Source organism: Mytilus galloprovincialis, chromosome 1, assembly GCF_965363235.1.
Source record: "Mytilus galloprovincialis chromosome 1, xbMytGall1.hap1.1, whole genome shotgun sequence".
NCBI classification, from domain to species: Eukaryota; Metazoa; Mollusca; class Bivalvia; order Mytilida; family Mytilidae; genus Mytilus; species Mytilus galloprovincialis.
The window spans coordinates 105,650,976-105,671,273 of record NC_134838.1 but is presented as its reverse complement, the minus strand read 5'-3'; the positions used below and the strand labels follow the sequence as shown (position 1 = coordinate 105,671,273).

Here is a 20,298-nt window from a genome sequence, read left to right as displayed (position 1 = left end):
CTCCAATTTGTAAACAATAACAGACATGTGACTTTGCATAAGTGGGAAATTGAGATTTTGTCACATAAATGTTTGTTGGATTGCTCCTACTGGTTACATCTGGCACATTACAAAACAATATCCAACAGAGAGGACAATTAATCACTTATTCTATCATTAAAACAGGTTATAGATGCACAGTGATTTGACTGAATTATTCTTTACAATTTCACAAAACCTTATATGCCATTCAAATGTGAAAGATGTAAAGTTCCTAAGGGTTCTAGTTCAAAATGAAGTTATACATCTATAGTGCTACAACACACACTGTCAAAAATTGGGAATTGAATTTTAACTCAAATCTCAGCATATTTTTTCATAAAATTTCAGTACATTTATATCCTTTTTTTGTAGCGAGAACATGACCTCAGAATGAACTGTAGCAGTTTGTTTTCTAGGGCAAAACTTACTTAGTACATGTAAAATGATTAATCCATTTTCTGCTCTCTACAAATCCCTCCCTTTTTTGTATTTTTGTTTTGTTATCTATTCTATCTGAATATTGAAAAACTTACATTTCTTTAAGAGACTTCAAATCATACAGCCATTTACTGGAAACAGTGGTAATATTGTTGTGGTCCAGTTGTCTGGAAAGTAAAAATGATTTATAACAATTAATTCATTTAGTTATGAACAAAACAACAAAAATGAAGACCTGACCAATAATAAATCTTTTCTATAAAAGATGGAGTCTTTGATGACATCATCAGTACCCATATTACATTATATGGAATCATTTGAACTTAAAATTATAATGATGTTGTCCCAAATATAAAACATTAACAATGTTTATTCTGATTTCTTTATCTATCATCATTGTCTTATGAAAATGTTCTATTGTTTTTGTTATTTCATATTAGAGTGAAATAACAAATTCATTTAAAGAAGAAGAAATTATCTAAATATTTACATAATATATATTAATACAACTATTTTTGCAGCACCTGCATAAGCAGTAATGAATTCCTATGAGAGACTGGTCAGGGATCGGAATGACTATACCTCCTGCTACATAATGATTCTAACTTCTGTAAGTGAGGTTTATTTTAGAAATCAAATGAGAGATTCGGATTGTAGCAGGGTGTATCTTACGTACACTAAGGATCATATGAAGGATAATTAGCAAAACAAATGGTTCACAAAGTAGCTGACTAGGATACCCTATACCTGAATACTGATAGAAACCAAAACTTTCCAACCTGCAAATCTACTTAAGTTGCTAATGACCGTTTCAAAAACAGAAGGTGAAGATATTATAACAAATGTTTAAGTGAGATTGATTACAATGAGAATTTTACAGCAGTTATCACTGATAAAAACTTCATTGTTTATCCATGTTTTCCTAACTTTTTGCGTCAGGGTTTAGAAAGTTTTTGTAATAAAGAAAATATTTGGTAAATATAATACTTCTCAATCACACGTTTCAATTTTTAGTAATAAATCATTTATTAAGACATTGAAACAAACATTCAGATTAAGGATTTTTTCTGTATGATATTTCCAATATAATTTACATTTTAGGATATCTTGCACAGTGAACAAGGGATTAAGGACAAATTATACCTCAGATAATCATGACAAATCTTTCTTTCTTTCCAACTCCTGTTACACTATGTTACTACATCAAAAATATATGGTGCATTACTGCAATATGTATATATCTGCTTGGTTTGACAGAAGTAGTATGATATCATGGTATCTTGCTTACTTCATGTACTTGGCCTACACCTTTATGATGGGACCGATTGAGGACCCCCTTACTAAAGACCTCCATCAGATTGTAAAAACACAGCCTCAGTAAGGTGTAAAAAATATTCTATCTGACACTATAATTAGCTTGAAACATTATCACAAGCATAAATATCAGATGGAAACCCAGCTACTAACAAAATATTCCCAATCTGTTTATCTTTAATTTTACAAATTTAAACAAGAAAATGTTCTGACCAGGTGTTTGCAGGCTGTCTTTATCATAGAACACACAGAGTTTCTAAGATATACCCACATATCTTTTATACATACTAGACAGCCTTAAAAGCAAAAGTTACTCTTCACTGAATTTGACAAGCAATAATGGCTGTTCCTGAATGGAATTTAAGAGGGGGGCATGAGTTGCCTTTTAATAGTCCCAAACAACCCATAATATAAATAACAAATTTGAGAAATGCCATCACCCATTATTAATTTGAGGGCCTCCCTTCCCCCCACCACAATCAATTTGGAAACAGCCCTTACAGCAAATGACCAATCATTCTAAAATTAGAACATTAGGAAGTCAAATTACATTTCTATTTGAGATACTTACAAGGTATTCAGTTCTTTTAATCCAAAGAAAGTGGCATCATTCATTGTTGATATTGTATTTTTTCTAAGTTTCAGCGTTTGAAGATAAATTAAATTCTTGAAAGACATTCCGTCTAACCTTGACAGTCTGTTCTTGGTTATTTCCCTGGAAATAGTTTTTTTATCATTAATTATTACATACATATACATTATTCATATTGAAATATTATGTCAATGAAGATTTAAACAAAAAAATGTCAAATTCCAAAACCTACAGAATAAAGTTGATACAAAAACTGGAAGCTTCTAAGTCCTGACTGGTCAGTTTTTGAATAGAACATAATAGTAAAAGAATTCAAACAACCAATATTAAACATGTTAAAACTTAAGTTTAACTAGATATCATTGAGATGGGAGCCATCTCTGTGGGCCCCGCTGTGAATAATGTGCATTAAAAAATTGTATCTTTACCATAAGACATGGGTTTGTCAACTGAAATCAAAGTTTTTGACCTTGACCTTTGACCTAGGAAGTTGTAAATAAATTATGACACACCCTTTGGTGTTGGTTTATAAACATGTCAAGTATAAACTTTGAAATGATAACGGTTCTCAAGATATAGAGCGGACACGATCTTTACCATAGGACATGGGGTTGTCAACTGAAACCAAAGTTTTTGACCTTGAACTTTGCCCTAGGCAGTCGTTCATAAATTATGACACACCCTCTGGTGTTGGTTCATATACATGTCAAGTATAAACTTTGAAATCATAACGGTTCTCAAGATATAGAGCGGACACGATCTTCACCACAGGACACAGGGTTGTCAACTGAAACCAAAGTTTTTTTACCTTGACCTTTGACCTAGGAAGTTGTACATACATCATGACACGCCCTCTGGTGGTGGTTAATAAACATGTAAAGTATAAAGTATGAAATCATAATGGTTCTCTAGATATGGAGCGGACACAAAGTGTTACGGACGGACGGACAGACTGATCACTATAGGGCGACCCGCCTTTGGCGGGGCCCTAATTATCGAGAATAAATTGCTTATTGGACCTGTATTCATAGTATTTTGTTGTTGGTGCAATTATTTCAGACATTTCAGGACAAAGCAGAAAATGTGAAGATGAAAATATATTTAAACTAGCAATAATACTATTTCATATGAACATTTCTAATAATGTGTTTTATTTTCTCTAAAGTGCCAAAAAAAATGTAAAATATTATCTTAGATTTCATCTTATAAATTTTAGAGACAAAATCAATAGATACTTGTGTTCCTCTCTTTATTTTCCATAGAAAAAGACATTGTTAGTGTGGTCACAAAAAATAAATGGTCTTCTATTTAATACATTCTGATAGTGATAAGTCCACATTAATTACATAATGACTCAAAACAATGGTTGTTACATCATGATATTAATTAGTCTCAACCTTTCTAGGAAATGCATCATTGAAAAAATATACATTTACCATTATAACAAGGTAGTTGAAAACAATTATTTGCAAATAAAGTCTGGCTATAAAAGAGTGATGCATCACTAGCAAGTATAAAGCAGAAATGGTGAAATTGACAGGATTTCCCACTGAAACACTTAACAACAATTTCCATTATATTTAATGTTCCCATAAACGTAGACAAAAGCCATTAATAACTAGGTGCTTATCACAATCCTGCAATATACATTTACCCCCTTAAAGTAGTCCTGCAGTAGACAATGTTTGGATCTGTCATCAAAATGGACAAATTAATTGTTATTTGTTTACTAAAAACTACCCAACCCCTAGAAATTGATATAGTTAAGTCAAGTTCTAAAAGATCATTGCTATATTTCAGTGATTGTTTGTAACTGTAAGTAGCCATTAGCTTTAACCTAAAAATATTTTTCTAAAAAGGTGAATGTTTAAATTAACTATTCAATCTTTAATATGTCAATGTTTTTATCTATAGTAATCTAACTATAATATTGTGTAACACTCTAAGTATAATTAAAATAATAAAAAGAAAATGGTAGGAAATACCAGATAAAACAGCCATCACTTACAGAGTTTTCAGCTGTGTTAATTTGTCAAACAATTTTTTTGGTATTCTGTCTATTCTGTTCTTGTTCATCTTTAGAACTTCTATAGATGTCAAGTTGTCAAGGCAACCAGATTCTAGAGTTTCTAATCTGTTATTGTTCAGGTTTCTGAAAATACAAATTTAAAATAAAATAGTTAGTTAAGATAATAAACCTATATACAACAAAGTAAACAACACTAAATGTCCAGTACACTGCCACAGCTGTTTTCAAATAATATAATGTATGTACAATTCATGCTATTCCTCAGTATAAATGTACAAATATTTTGGAGCCAAATCTTTTAAGTTTAGGACCAAACAAATTGTTGATCATACTTGTATTATACCATAATTCAAATTGACAAACCTTAAGCGTGTAAAAAGAGTATATATAATTGAATGAACTGCTTCAAAAATAAAACCCAATTTTTTCATACTTAATGTGTGCATATGTACGTACATAGCCATGAGAATCATAGGGAATTGTTATTGTTGGGGAGACCAGTGTCTAAGAAAGAATTGGAACAATAATTATAATCTTATCAAAAACATACATGGGACCCAGCTTAATCTCAACTGTGAATAAGTGCAAGTACAGTGAAAATGCAAGCAAAATTCTAAATAGACCTCTATAGGTAGTTATCTGATCCAGATGCCTTGCATGAGTATTATGTCTGTTTAAATTTAATACCACTCATATAAAATGTATCCTTTCTTTTCTGTTGTAGACTACAGAAAAAAAACTTGCATCAACTGTCTGTATTGTGTCATCTAACTCTTTTTGTCAACTTTCTCCGGTATTTTACGTTTGTATACTTTACAAATATTATATTTGACATCTGATTACTTAATAATATGCTGATTTGGGTGTAAAGAAATAGGACCTTAATTATGCATGACTTGCATTTCTCTACTTCATCAATGAGCATAGACACTTATAACATACTTACATACAATTAGTTATAATATAAAAACAATGACTTGCACAATAAAGCAACTTCAGCAAAGACTTATACATTTAAACCAACAAGTCCCTAATCATATACAACTGCTGACAAATAATGATAGCTTTTACATATTGTCCTATTGACCTAGACACCTTTTAAATGCATATTGTATTGTTAGGAGACTTTAATTCTATTGAGAAAAAGATAATTCCTAAACTTCTATCACTGCATATCTAAATTTAAAGTTTTTTTTATACTTGTTTAACAAAAACTTGTAGCTGAACTTTTGTGATTAGAATCTTATATGTTCTGATAAGAATCTTGAACATTAAAATAATCCATTTAAATTGTTAAATGTTCCCATTCTAACATAGCTTCCCCTGTTAACAAACAAAGGTCTGTTGAGCATGCAAGTACAACTTGAGAAGATGGTTGGGGTATTGAAAACACATTCTGTAATGGCTTTCTGTCAGGTACTTAGCTAGCCTTGTGTCTAAACCCTGAAACTAATACTGCTATGTATATCTCCCATGCTTACTCAGGCAAATGAAAAATGTTTCTTCAAGTTGATAGGACGGATCAAATTTCTAAATCTGAGCTACAATTATAAATTTTTAGACCATGCACAGCTTCTATTCTTTCAATGATAGCATTAGGATTTAAAACAGAAATAAAATACAAATAAATTGTAGGTAGATTGAACATGACCAATAGTAACTAGAATACGAGGATTTACCTCTTAATAATGGACAGGTGTTCAACAGGTACATTGACCCCTTTTTCAATCCTACATACATTGATTTAAACACAGGTGTCAGGTTCAAATAAAACAATAACTAATAAATTTAAATCTTAAAACTCAATTTCTGGTTAAATCGTTCTTATGTCAAGACCAAACTTTTCTTGATCTATAACTTTCATTCCAAACTTTTATTAAGAAGTCAACTATTTAATTTCCAAAAAATGTTACAAATACTGCATATTTTATAATTTTAAATTCATAATTTAGACTTTATTGACATTTGTGAACCACATTGACAATAACAAAGACTATATCTTTAGCTTATAATTGCTTAATGAGGTAAAAAATGTTATGACATGTGTGCTACATGTGTATATACTCTCAAAGATGTCTCAATTCCTTTGAAGCACCTTTGTGTTCCTGTTTCCAAAAACTTCTTTTACTTCAACCTAATGTTTTCATTTTCACTTTTCAGTGCCAAGTTATTGTTTTCAAATCCAATAAAGTTAACTGGCTAGGTAATCAATATCATTATAAACATTTTTTTAATATAAAGATATTTGACATGTATAGCACTTTAAATAAAGTACAAGTCACTGCTTTTACAACCAAGGGATAAACAATGACTAAAGAAATAGATTTGTACGATCAAATTGATTGTGAGAGTTTTTTATTGAAAGTTTAAACTACACAACTAACATGATAAGAACCTTTATATGTGTCTCACTGATGTAATGGACAGAGCCAAGCTTTTGTCCTCATTTGCATCAAACAACACAAATTACAGATACCAACTCATAAATTTGTCTTCCAGACATTAAGGCTATATTTGACCAGCATCTAATTGATATTTATGACCAAAGAATGTGTAATAATTTGACAAATATAAATCTCTCCTGTCAATTTCCATTGTACATGTCCAATGTTTCACAGTTTTAAGTTCCACTTAACCAGGGTAAAAATGGTAAACAATATTAATTTTATTCAAATGAATGGGTTCCCTATTGGATTGCAAGTTTTAGCATGGCTCCTTTCATTGCTAGCAGTTTAACAAGAAGGTGAATGGAATGTATTACTTTTACCAACTGATCTTTACCGATTTATTAGATAAATAAACAATATGGAACATGCAACTAGATTCTAACACAGACAAGAAAATCTCTGTAGCCTAAAAGTCTAGAGTGAAAATGCAATATAACCTTTCAATTCCTATAATGTCATTGTTTTTAGCTGTTGGAACAAACTGAATGCTCTTGTCAATTTTTACAGACAATAAAAACCAAATGAAATCCACCCAAAAGGGCAGGCTCAAGGCTCCATGAGCCTGTTTTAGTCTCCACAAACATATCATCTACTATCAAATTTATTATCTCACCCATCACTTTATAAACAATTTTTAACAAATTCCAAAATTACATAACACCTCTTATATTATTTGATAAACTGGTGTGGTAATTAAATTTGATGAAGTATTGGATAGTGCTGATAGACATGGCATGTGATTCAATGTGGTCTAACAATTCTAGGTTACGCTTTTTTTAATTTATGGACAAAACAATTCAAAAGAAATGAGGGGAAAATAGATTATGAATCGAAACATTTTGTACTCAATGGAACAGAATTGCTCATCAATGGTCATTGTTTAACCAGAATTCAAGTAAACATAAATAATGTTTTGATTTCAAGTAAAAAGTCAAGTAAAAATAAGCAATTTTGTTATCTACAGCATAAATGACATTGAACTTGTCTTTTAATAATATCAACAATTTTTTTTCAATGACAGAATCAGCTAAGTAAAATTCTTTAGGCTACCAGAGCTGACAAATATTTCGTAAATAACTTACATTTTGTGAATAACATTATTGACAGGAAATACACCAGGAGAAATATCAGTAATATAATTGTTGTTCATTTCTATTGCCTTTAACTGTGGCATTTGCAAGCAGAATTCCTGGGCTATAAATGTTATTCGATTATGATTCCTGAAAAAAAAGTAAAACAACTATTAGTTTATTAGTGTTCCCTTATGCAAATTCTTTTTTTTTTCTGTTGGTTTAATATCTTTTCTCAAATAAACAAATTCAATTTGTTCCTAGTTAAAACAAAATTCATCAGCCCACTTATATTAGTTATCTTCCCCTTATAGCAAAACTGTCATCTTTTTAACATCTTCTATGCGGGATATGTCTAGTTCAAATCACAGCATTTTATCAATATAAAAATTTAATCAAAACTATACATGGTGGTAGTTTTCACAAGTTTGTTGAGATAAACCTAAACATATTTGATACTGTTATCTCGTATTTGTCACCTTTATTTCAATCATTTGACTGTCGATTATTTGAATCTTACAAACTATCAGCTTTGAATTACCTGTAGCAAATAAATTCTTTAACAATTATATACAGTACAAGCCAACATGGAGAGATATTGTTGTGATGCATGTACATGCATTTAATCTATTAATATGGCGTTTCATTCATGAAGCGGAATGAAGCGTTTTGAAAGGCAATGTAAACAAAAATTATTTCTTAAAAAAAGACCAAAGAATCTGTCCTAGTTGGAAATAAATTTTACCCATGCACATGCTAAAATGTGAAACAGATTTTTTCAAGTGATGTAATCATAAATTTTGATGGACAAAAATAATTCCAATAACCCTACATATTTGAAAACAAAATCATCTGAAACCAAGTCCAGCTTTGATATCCTCATACATCAAACGCAGCTCTGAAGACTATGATTAATAAATTATACACAAAATACAAATTTGATAATTGTCATAAAAAAAGATTATTAATAGGGGAGCAATATTTAGTTTTCCGCAGGACATTTTTGGGTAGCTAAGTTCTCCCAAAATATCCTGACTACCGTTTGAGTAATTGCCTAATACTTGAAGGGGTATAGCGTGACCCTACCAATAGTATAACATATTAATCTTGTCACATTTTTTATTGGACCTGATCCATTTTGCAGGTAGAGTTGCGATAAAGCAGATCTTTGTAGATAAATCTACCCTTATAACGCTTGCATAGGTTGGAGAGGTCATCAATATTCAAACATCGTCCATGAAACAGTGACAACAAAAGATTTGTTGAAATTTACAAGACACTTCAAACTGTGTCAAGTTTCTTCTATAAAAAATTTAAATATCTCCTAAAAATTATGACAATCTTTCAACTAGGTTTTATTGGACATGCAAAATAAAATGTTTCAAAGAAAGTTTTTATTAAAAATGAATTTAGATTTATTACTTGGCTGCAGTTCATTGAAAAATAACATGTTATGATTAATAAATCAAAGAATTTTTTAATATCCATGTTGAAATGAATCGATGTTAAAGAAACTTTCATCACCATATAAATATGACGGATTTTGAAATAAGTGTATAATTCATACATATCAACATATAATCTAGGATTTTTCTTTTTGAAATATATCAAAACACAATGTTCAAAGTAATGATAGAACCAAAACCAATTAGTGCTATATAAAGGAATCAGTCTCATAGAACTTATTCCCTACGTTGACAGACAGAATGCATTTTCAGTGATTTTTTTCAAAGAATGAAAACATAATATACTGAGAGAAATAAAGTTTTGAAGCTGGCTGGCCACTTTTACTGACTGAATGAAATAAGAGTACTTACGCTTCTATGGATAAAAGAGATGGCAATGCTATCAACTTTGGAAACTCTGTCAATTTATTGTGGTTTAATTTTCTGAAGATAAAAATGATTAATATATTATATTATATATAGCATGAAGTGCTAAAATATCAAAACATTTGCAGACAAGATTGTTGCAAGTCCATGTTCATGACAAAAAAAACCATTAAAAATTGAAATAGGAGGTACAAAATGACATTTTAAGCTGAAGACTTTCTTAAAAGTATCATATAAATGTCCAGTCACTGGTATGATTGAAATTACAAAGCGAGGACATATGGACATACATAAATGTAAATAGTAAAACAAATTAGTCTACTCACTGATGTTCCTCACACCAGGGTTGCATTTGCATTCTTTCTTGCAAACTAAGTCTCTGTTTTGCCATGATCCCCCTCCAACCCCCTATATTGGTGTTTAAATAGCTGATTTTGACTTGAAGTATGTAACATTTGTTATTCCTGATAATTTGCAGTGATATTTACCTTCAAAGCAACCATCATTCTACTTTGGTTAATCTAAAGACATTAATCCTATATGGATGAGTATGGTATATAAATACTTACAACTGTTGTAGACCAGAAAGATGCTCAAGGACCGAACCATTTAGAAATTTGATTTCATTGTTACTGACATCCCTGAAATAGACAAAAGGTATGAAATTGTTTTGTTTGCACCAATCATTTGTCTGTGTTCATTAACAGCCCTTTTTGTTGATCCTGATATATTTTTTCTTTATTTCTAAAATATATAATTACAAAGTACTCTTTCTAATTCTATTCTTATAATATACTGTCTAAATACATTATTGACAATTGCTACTGATATTTGATTGATGAGGAAGACTAATGCTTGGTACATTCTAGTAATACAGCTTATACTAAAGGTACAGGAACACTCATCATCCATCAAAAAAATACCCCAACTCAAACAAAGTAATGGCAACCTCTTTGCAATTATAGCCATACCAATTATAACTAAGTTTTTCTAAATATAATAAGCCAGGCATGATTTTGTGTATTTGGTTGTGGCAACTTGTGGGATATTCAATTGTGAACCTAGTTTGTGACCTTGAGAGAACAGCACTCCAATCATTTGCCCAATACATCCTGTGTTTGATGGTTACATCGACCATACCACAAATCTTTTATATACTTCAAGATAGTTCTTAGTTCTAAAAAAACAGAAAAGACCACATTACTCATCACTGCTAAGCTGCTGGCCAAATATGAATTCATAGTGGGTCTCATTGGTGTCTAAGCATAACGGGGAATTGGCTGATTTTTTTTAGCATGACATGTGAAAGTTAAATAATTTAGAGTGAAAATGGGAAACGAAACACGGCGGGACATGGGATATTACATGTGCAGTTATGGCAGCTAGAAGTAGGATACGGGAGTTTGACATCAGTGACAAATAAAAATTGAACAAATGAATGGATAAAACAACTATTGGGTGAACGCAAAGGGTGATCGCAATATAGCTCCCACATGTGAAAGTCAAATAATTTAGAGTGAAAAAGGGAAACAAAACACGGTGGGACATGGGATATTACATGTGCAATTAGGGCAGCTAGAAGTAGGATACAGGAATTTGACATCAGTGACAAATAAAAATTGAACAAATGAATGGATAAAACAACTATTGGGTGGACGCAAAAGGTGATCGCAATATAGCTCCCACGTATACCATTATGAATTTGTCATACATTTTTTCTCAAAAACCTTAATTTCAGCTTAAAAGTGTTTCACTGCCAGGGGTTCGATTTAATTCTACTCCATCTTGTAAAGTATTCTTTATAGTTTCTCTACAAAGTGTTAAGATATACTTCTATACATATAATTAAAGGAAACTGATACACTTTGTAAAGGATACTCAATTTGTATTTTATTTTCTTTAATGTTTCCAACAGTATTGGGTTAAATCATTTCTGCATTTGAATGGGATCTCATTTCCAATAAAAAATGTACTGAATCACAAATCATGACTTTTTAAACTAAATTAACATAAATAGACATTGTCATGAAAACTCGCCACTAAAAATGGTCGCATCAAAGAATTCAATCTGCCTCTTTTTAAAAACTTGATCCCAAATAAACAATCAAGCCCTATCAAATTAATCGTAAATCTTCTACAAAAATTTATCCTGACAAATGCAAACCCTACAATTTGGAACTGATCAAGTATTCATGTACATTTGGCCATAACTAAAATCAAACAATATAAAAACAACTTCAAAAGTCATTTCATCATAAATCGTGTTTAACTATCACCTACGTCAATTTGATTTCTTGCAGATGCTGTCTGGGAACAGTGATGTCCCCTTTATATAAGATACACGTAATTCTCGACTGTACCCTATGAGTTAATACATTTTTCGTACTTGTAATGACTTTTTTGTTACTTTTGGCTACACAGACTTGTAATTTAATAAAGGTCGTAACAATGAATGAAACAAAACTTTAAGATTTTATATGTAACTATAGACGTAAAAACCCACCCTCCACTAAACAAAATCAGTGACCGTGAGATAATACTGTAACAAATAACAATTTGTAACCAGTTCAAAAAAATAACTGAAAAGTTGCATTTAAAATGAATTCTATTTTAAACCAGGGTTTTCCTACACTATAACTAGGTTCTTTTTCTATTATTCTACTGTATAAATTATGTTTGTTAAGAAACAAAGATTCAAAACTGTCAGCCATGTCTTCAATAAAATATATGAAAATATATTACAAATCTCAGAACCAAAGTATCTAGCTTTACCTTCACCCTTTGAAAATAACTTTTGTTAACATTGTAATTTCTTTTATCCAATCAAATTACCATTTCCCACATTTTTTCCCTAATACTATCTTGAAAGGCACATATTGGTCAAATTTAGTCAAATACCTATCTGGTGGAAATTACACATTTTATTACAATTTGATTTCAATAAGTTGTCATAACAATGAAATTCATTCATAACATCTTCAAAGGAACCTATCTAGAAATGAAAAGAAAAAAGTTAATTTTTAAATAAGGTTATTTTTCCATCATGAGTTTGTGATATCCTTGGTCACACTTTAGGAGACACACTGGCTACACAAGTTACTTTCAGATTATCATTATGAAGTAATTTATTTCTGTAAACTTGTACATGTACACTGTAGTAAAAGAGTTTAGAATAAATAATAAGCCATATATGTATATATACAATAACAGTTATCTAATTCCCATTGAACATTTAAATTAAATGGGAAAATTTACAATACAAAATCTGCAATCGCTAAAACCAGGCATTTGTAGATCTGTTCAATTGTCAAAACTGAGCAATTGTTCACATTGCATTTCTCTGGTGAGCTGAGGTGGATGTCATCTTCATTAAAGTATGTTCTACCTCAGATGATTTTATACCATTGGATCTTACCCTGGACCCCTTATCTGTTCTGTATACTGGAAGGGACTGGTCACCACTTCAGACCAGTTATTTCTTTGGATCTTATCCTAGCCTTCTCATTTGTCCTGTTCAGTACATGTATATTGAAAGGGACTGAACCTTTCAGACCAGTTTTTTCTTTGGGTCTTATCCTAGCCTTCTCATTTGTCCTGTTCAGTACATGTATATTGAAAGGGACTGAACCTTTCAGACCAGTTTTTTCTTTGGGTCTTATCCTAGCCTTCTCATTTGTCCTGTTCAGTACATGTATATTGAAAGGGACTGAACCTTTCAGACCAGTTTTTTCTTTGGGTCTTATCCTAGCCTTCTCATTTGTCCTGTTCAGTACATGTATATTGAAAGGGACTGAACCTATCAGACCAGTTATTTCTTTGGATTTTATCCTAGCCCTCTCATTTGTTTTCTTAATTAAGTATACAGCCAGGAACTGAACCTATCAGACCAATTATTTCTTTGGATTTTACCTTAGCCCCCTAATTTGTTCTTAATTAACATTGAGTATAAGTTCTATAACATAAGGTCATGAAGAGTGAGGCAAACTAAAATTATTAGAACAGATACCAATTTTGGAACATAAAACTTAATGCCTCCCCTCCCCCATACACAGGTCATAAAAACTGGTAATTAATTAAAGTGCAGCTACACTCAGAATTTGTTATGAAGAACCCCTGTGATCGTAGACCATGTTTTCTTGCAAGCCTAATTAAAGATCTATATAAGAAACATTTCCTTATGTAGAGGCTGTTTACTTGTATATGAAATTGCACTTGTACATGGAAAATACACATTTGTTAAAGAAACTGATTTTCAACCATCCTTTTGTCAGGCATTTGGAAATTGTTTCTTTTCACATGTCAGGACTAGCTAGTGATCCAATTAGCAAAAGAAAATATTGAGATGTCAGTTTGAGTGGTCATTTTAAGTAAACCTGGTGATTGACAGATCTCCACACAATACCTATAATCCCCTCTTAACCTCCCAGCTTTCTACAATGACTAACCTTATTTAAAGCTTATTTCTTTTACACCCAAGGTGTGAAAGTTATTTAAAATACTCATGTAGCTTTACAGACTGGGTATTGGATTCTCATATTTTATTATAAAATGACCTTGGTCACCATACATGTACAAGACATTTGATCTGTATATGAACTGAAAATGATACATGTGTCCAAGTAAAAAGCAAATAGCCAAAAGAAATAAGTATATATATATACATTTGTATATACACTGTGAAACATAAGCATTATAATGTTACAGTTAACAAATGCATCCAAAATGCATATTAACTTTTCAACTAATTTTATCACTCAAGCAATTTTATTTTGGAAAAAGACTTTACAATATATATATCTTTATGTAAGTTGCCAGTTTTAAGATATCCCTATGGTGTTATAACCAATTCAAATATTCACATTTACTATTTAAATATTACTTTATACAAGATCATAAATATGTTTAGTAGGGGATTTGAATTCAAGTCTATACACAGGTGATCCTTAAGAAATGACCAGGATACCTACGAACACCTGGTTAAGGAGTTTCTTGTCAAAGTAAATGTGTATTGTAAATTATTCACAAGCATGCCCATCATAATATAACAAAACTTTATACAGAAGTTTCAATATATAAATCATCCATTTCTCAAACTTTTTCGTTTTTAAATTTGTAAAATAATCAATATAACAATATTAATTAGCTAGAAAAAGAAAAGATAAATCAGTATTCAAAAACTAACTTAGCCATTGTCCCCCAAAAATTGCTATTATAACTATTTATGCCAAGACATGTACGTGTAATTTATCATTGCAGAAATTGCTTTGTGAATTAATTAAAAAAAAATGTAAATCATGCAAAATCTTCAAATATCTATAAAGCAACCTGTTAGAATTATATTTGTGTCAAAATTTTAATGAATCTTTCAAAACTTGAGGGTCAAGTTTTTGACTGAAGCAAAACCAATGAAACTTTTGTGAATGATGCACTGAAGCATCTCCAATTTTTAAGCTAATTTAGTAATATAACTTCTATTAGATATTTCATTGTTCACAAAGGTCAAAGGTTATCAGTTAGCTTTCACAGAATAGCCAAGTTTTGTACCTTAACAAGGGGTATTTTACATTAAAATGTCTACTGTTTTCCATTAAATGGTAGATTAACATGCAATCACAATTAAAAAATCATACTATATCTAAAGGAATGTTTGGAGCAAAAATTAGTGTATTTACGAACAAATGTAGCATATTTTAAAAAATACTTTTCAGAGAACAAAGATTTTTACAAAGTAGTACAATTTGGCCTTGCAGTCATAAAAATTTTGAGTACAACTTTTGTCTTAAAATTCAACCCATCACAATACTGGATTTTGTGTTTCATACACAAATCTTGTACTCATGAGTATTGAGTATTGTGTCCTGTACAAACAAAATTGATGATAAACAATCCCGAAAAGTTAATAAAGAGAAAACTTTCTCATCCCTCAAAAAGCAATCTGCAAATTACTTCTCTAAAAGTACAGGAAAGCTAGCACATTAAGTGAACAATATTTTTTTTATAAATCTTCAGAATATATTTTCCAAACATAGCCAACACTTGGGAGAATAATACATTTACGCTAATGTCACTAGATCATGTAGATCTCGTGAATTATCAATTTATACTGATATCACCCCCTATTGTTGTACTTGACAAAACATCGTTACCATGGTTGCTCCCACAAGCTCCTCATGAATGTGCTTAAAAATTAATTTGGAAAGAGAATTTGAAAGATTTATGTAAAAGCAATGATTTTAAATTTGCATTTTGTTTGGGCTTGGTGTATGTTATTTTACCGTGTTTTTTACTTTACAATACTGGCAAATACATTGTATACAATGAAATATAGGATATTATTGTTAGCCATAGAAATAACATTAGATCATCATTTTTTCATCAAAATCAGTTTTATGGAATGTAAAATGTAATATATGAGAATTTAAGCAGTAGTGATTACATTAAAACCTGTTGAAATGCTTCAATTCCATTTTATTTTTGTTTTATGCTCTTTTATCAAATCAAGTAAACTGCATGCTTTCAAAAGAGAACAAAATGAATTTTATTACCATTACATTGAAAACATCTATGAACTGCTCAATGCAGTTTGGCCGTTTATTTTTACAGTAAGGAATTTATTCTTTCAGCTGTTTCTTTCAGGTGTTCACGTCTACTTTAAGATATATTTTTTTTTACAAATGTTAAGATATCAATAGTTTTTCTTTAGTGAAATTCAAACTGGAATTAAATTACAAAGAGCAAATTGGCTGATTTTCATCTGCATTTACTTAGAAAATATATTAATTTTGAAAATACTCCAGAATCTAAAACATAATCATTATTATCATAAATGTTTTTTTCTTAACTGAGGTATAATTTACCCATTAAAATAAAAGGAAACAAATTGAATGTCACTTATTACTCTAAAACAGAAACATAAAATTCATTCATTTAAGGAAAAGATCGGATTTTTATGTCATCAGTAATAAGATAAATGATTTTTTCTAATATTTTTCTAATAAGTACGTACTAAGAATAATTGACCATTAAAGCGAAATGTCTACTTAGGTAGCCATTAGTCACTGTTTCTAAGTTTAATAAAATTTCATAAAATCAAATGCATTTGTACATGTCAACATAGTAATATAATTATACATGTAGCTGTATTATGCCTCGTCGAAAAAAAAATGCACTTTCTTCAAATAACCTATTAATATGATCAATATCAATTATGTCTAACATAATGGGAACATTTAAACTTATAATACAAACTTCTTTTTCTGCTGAGACAAACTGATAATCTATGACACTTTCACATAGTATTCAATCATTTAATGTATTATGGCATTGTAAATCTATTCATATGTACATGTACACCTACTTTCATATTTTTTTTATTTCTAAATAAGATTGAGCAAAACGGATCTTTGCAGTGTTGCTGTAAATCACTGTCCTTGTTGTCTTGATGGAGTATATATAGTGTAAATATGGTAAATAGGCATACATGTAGATATACACTGTAGGAATATGTGATATGAGTGCCAATGAGACATCTCTCCATTCAAGTAACAATTCATAAAAGTAAACCATTATAGGTCAAGGTACTGCCTTTGACACGGAGCCTTGACATGTATATGTACATGTATATCATAAGCAAAGTTTTCTTTCCAATGGATATACATGTTTGCTGCCTTGCATAATAAAGCCATTGCAGATTGATACATGTAGATTCTGAGAACTTGAAAATATATGTACCTTTCCTGACAACTAACTATAATTTATAACAGTTACAAAATATACTTCTCTTTTTGAAATGTTTATTTGTTACATAAACAGAACTTTTCTCAAAGCAAAAAACATATGAAATTGTAAAATCAAGCCTCTCAGGGTACAAAATTGTACATGTATGTAAACTTACAGAAGGGTTAGGTTCTTCAGTCCTCTAAAATCTTCACTTCTTAATTCTGATATGGCATTATATTGTACTTCTCTGCAAAAAAAAAAGATATATATCAATCAAACTTATAAAACATTTCAGAACAAATCGAACTTCAAATAATTTTTTATTAATGGGAATAATGTGACTGGGTGAGAATCGCGATAATAAGAACTTGCATTCTGATAGCTGAAATTTTAACATAGATTTGTATGGAGATTTATTTTAAATCGCAATAATTTAACTCACATTTTTGTCCTTTCTTAAAAAATTGCAATAATAAATACACACAAAAATTTCTGAATTTAGCGTATTCCAATTTTAAATGTCACAAATTAATGAAGATGTTCTTCTGAAAATAACTAATACTTTATCTTTTAAAACTTGAATATGAATCCATACATGTAAATGTATTATAGGCTTGATAAAAAATAGAAACAAATATAGAAACCTCTTTTACAAAATACAATTATATTAAGAGTATTAAATCTAGGGGTCAACTCTACAAGAAGTCTATGGAAAACTCAATTATAGGAAAATCTCTTATTTTTTAAACCAAGATATTAAAATTCCTCCTCCTTTCAAAGCAATTGCAAGACTGTTAGTACATTTTTTGTACATAAATGTATGATAAAAACATACACAAATGACATGTACCAATGTATTTATTCATTGAACTAGTAAATATTGAAAAATTATTGGAACAATTTGAAAACTGCCAAATAAAAGTTTATTAAAAAAAATTGTTTGAAATTCTGTTTTAGTCAATCCTTTCAATTTTTAAAATTAACACAAGCCAATATAAAGATTCTCACATCATGGTACATTGTGTATACTTTTATAATAAATGGTATGAAAAACAAGGATGGTACAATGTATGAAACACAAGTAAGCAGCCACAGCAAGAATATGGCAAGGGTTAAGGACTGAATAATGATATAGTTTTCTCTTTGACCAAAAAAATGAGCATGAACTACATGTACAATGTATATGGAAAGGTCCAATTTAAATACTGGCATGACAGGGACTGCATACTGATCAATTTTCTCTTTACAAAAAAAAAAAATAACTATGTTCATGTATATGGTATTTATTAATTTTGTACTTGTATTTTATATAGTATTATGTATATGAAAGCTCTGTAAGTGAAGGAATTTAAGACTGAATAAATAAAAAAAATATCAAAAGATTTCCAATGGCTAAACCAATTAAGCTCTTATTGATACAATAGTAAGTTCATCATAACAGATATATTTCTTTCAAAATTTTAATTTTGCTTAAAATTCGGTTTTCATCATACACCTTAAAGTATAGTCAACAATACAACTACAATACTGGTATATCAGTAATGTACCAGTATTGCTGTTTTTATTTTAAAAAGTTACATTACTGGTACAAAATTTTTATACCAGTATTGCAATCACCAACTACAGGAGACCCAAAATAAACATAGTTTTTTTAGTATGAATAGAAAAATATTGTTATTACAGAATAACTGTATTCACATGTTATTATTGTATGTCACATGTTTCCAATACTGTCAATGTTTTATTCATCCATTTAAGGGTTAACAATAATATGTAAACAAGTAAACACTGAAATGTATGCATCTATATTGAGTTACAATTAAACTGAATGTCACTAATAAATTCAAAGAAGGACATTACTTTGAAGGTCTAGAGTAAACATTGGGGTATTCAAATTGTGTACACAACACCAAGTCTATTCATATAAACAAGGCCAATAACCTATCTATACACGAAATTCAACCCTTGTTTGATTCTATTGTATTTTTGTCTTATTCAATCATAACTTAGAACTAATTTACCAATACTTTCATTATTCCCCTTAAATATTCAAATTGTGTCATTTTTGTATCAAATGAAGTTTATGTTTTTCAACGAGGTTACTGGTAAACTTTTAGAAAAAAGGGGGGTATATACTTACAATCGTGTAACCCAGATCGGCAGATCCTTTGGAACAGCGATTAAACCTTGCCGAGAGCAATCAACGAAATTTCCAAGACATGAACACTGTGATGGACATCTCAAATTCTCTGCTAGCGTTCTGATTTCTGTAAATCCACCTAAATTTACTATGATACACAAATAAAATAAATACACAATCGCCATATTGGTTCAGGGCACGAATGCCCTACACAAATAAACGTTGATCTGTGCGATCAACGCTAAGTTAGGTCCACAGGATGAAAAATAGACATGTTTGTTTTGATGTTCCTTGTTACATTATCACTGCAAATTATGTGCAACACATTAAAATAATCAGTTCACAACAAGGTACCCGCTTCTAGTTGTGTACTGGATATCACCTCCCACGTACGAGAGTCAAATGGTACCGGATTTGTGATTGGTTAATGGGTTCACGTGGTCCGTTTATTGACATACAAACTTTTCTACTGTGCAACATGAATTTTCTGTTAAAAAGAAGACAAAATAATTTCCTTAGTGTCGTAATTTATTAAATATAATATCTTTACTGATGATACTTGAGTTCACACTTCTCCATTACATAACATGTACAAATCACCAAACAGTTAACAAGTTATTAAATAATTAACACGTCTGAAACATTAATTATAAATGACAGGTACATTAATAAGTGACGGTTAAATGAAGAACTTTT

General features: G+C 30.2%; 1 protein-coding gene across 1 annotated transcript in view; it reads right to left on the bottom strand.

The window, feature by feature from the left end:
- The window catches only part of LOC143048859 (uncharacterized), a 39,551-nt gene extending 19,539 nt beyond the window's left edge, over positions 1–20,012 (bottom strand). The window contains exons 1-8 of the mRNA XM_076222731.1: positions 19,603–20,012; positions 17,638–17,709; positions 10,313–10,384; positions 9,729–9,800; positions 7,924–8,061; positions 4,374–4,517; positions 2,345–2,488; positions 555–626 (exon numbers count right to left, since the gene is read on the bottom strand). Coding sequence (XP_076078846.1) covers positions 555–626; positions 2,345–2,488; positions 4,374–4,517; positions 7,924–8,061; positions 9,729–9,800; positions 10,313–10,384; positions 17,638–17,709; positions 19,603–19,787 — 899 coding nt within the window. The 5' untranslated portion in view covers positions 19,788–20,012. The remainder of the gene's footprint in view (positions 1–554; positions 627–2,344; positions 2,489–4,373; positions 4,518–7,923; positions 8,062–9,728; positions 9,801–10,312; positions 10,385–17,637; positions 17,710–19,602) is intronic.
- Between the last annotated feature and the right edge of the window lie 286 nt (positions 20,013–20,298).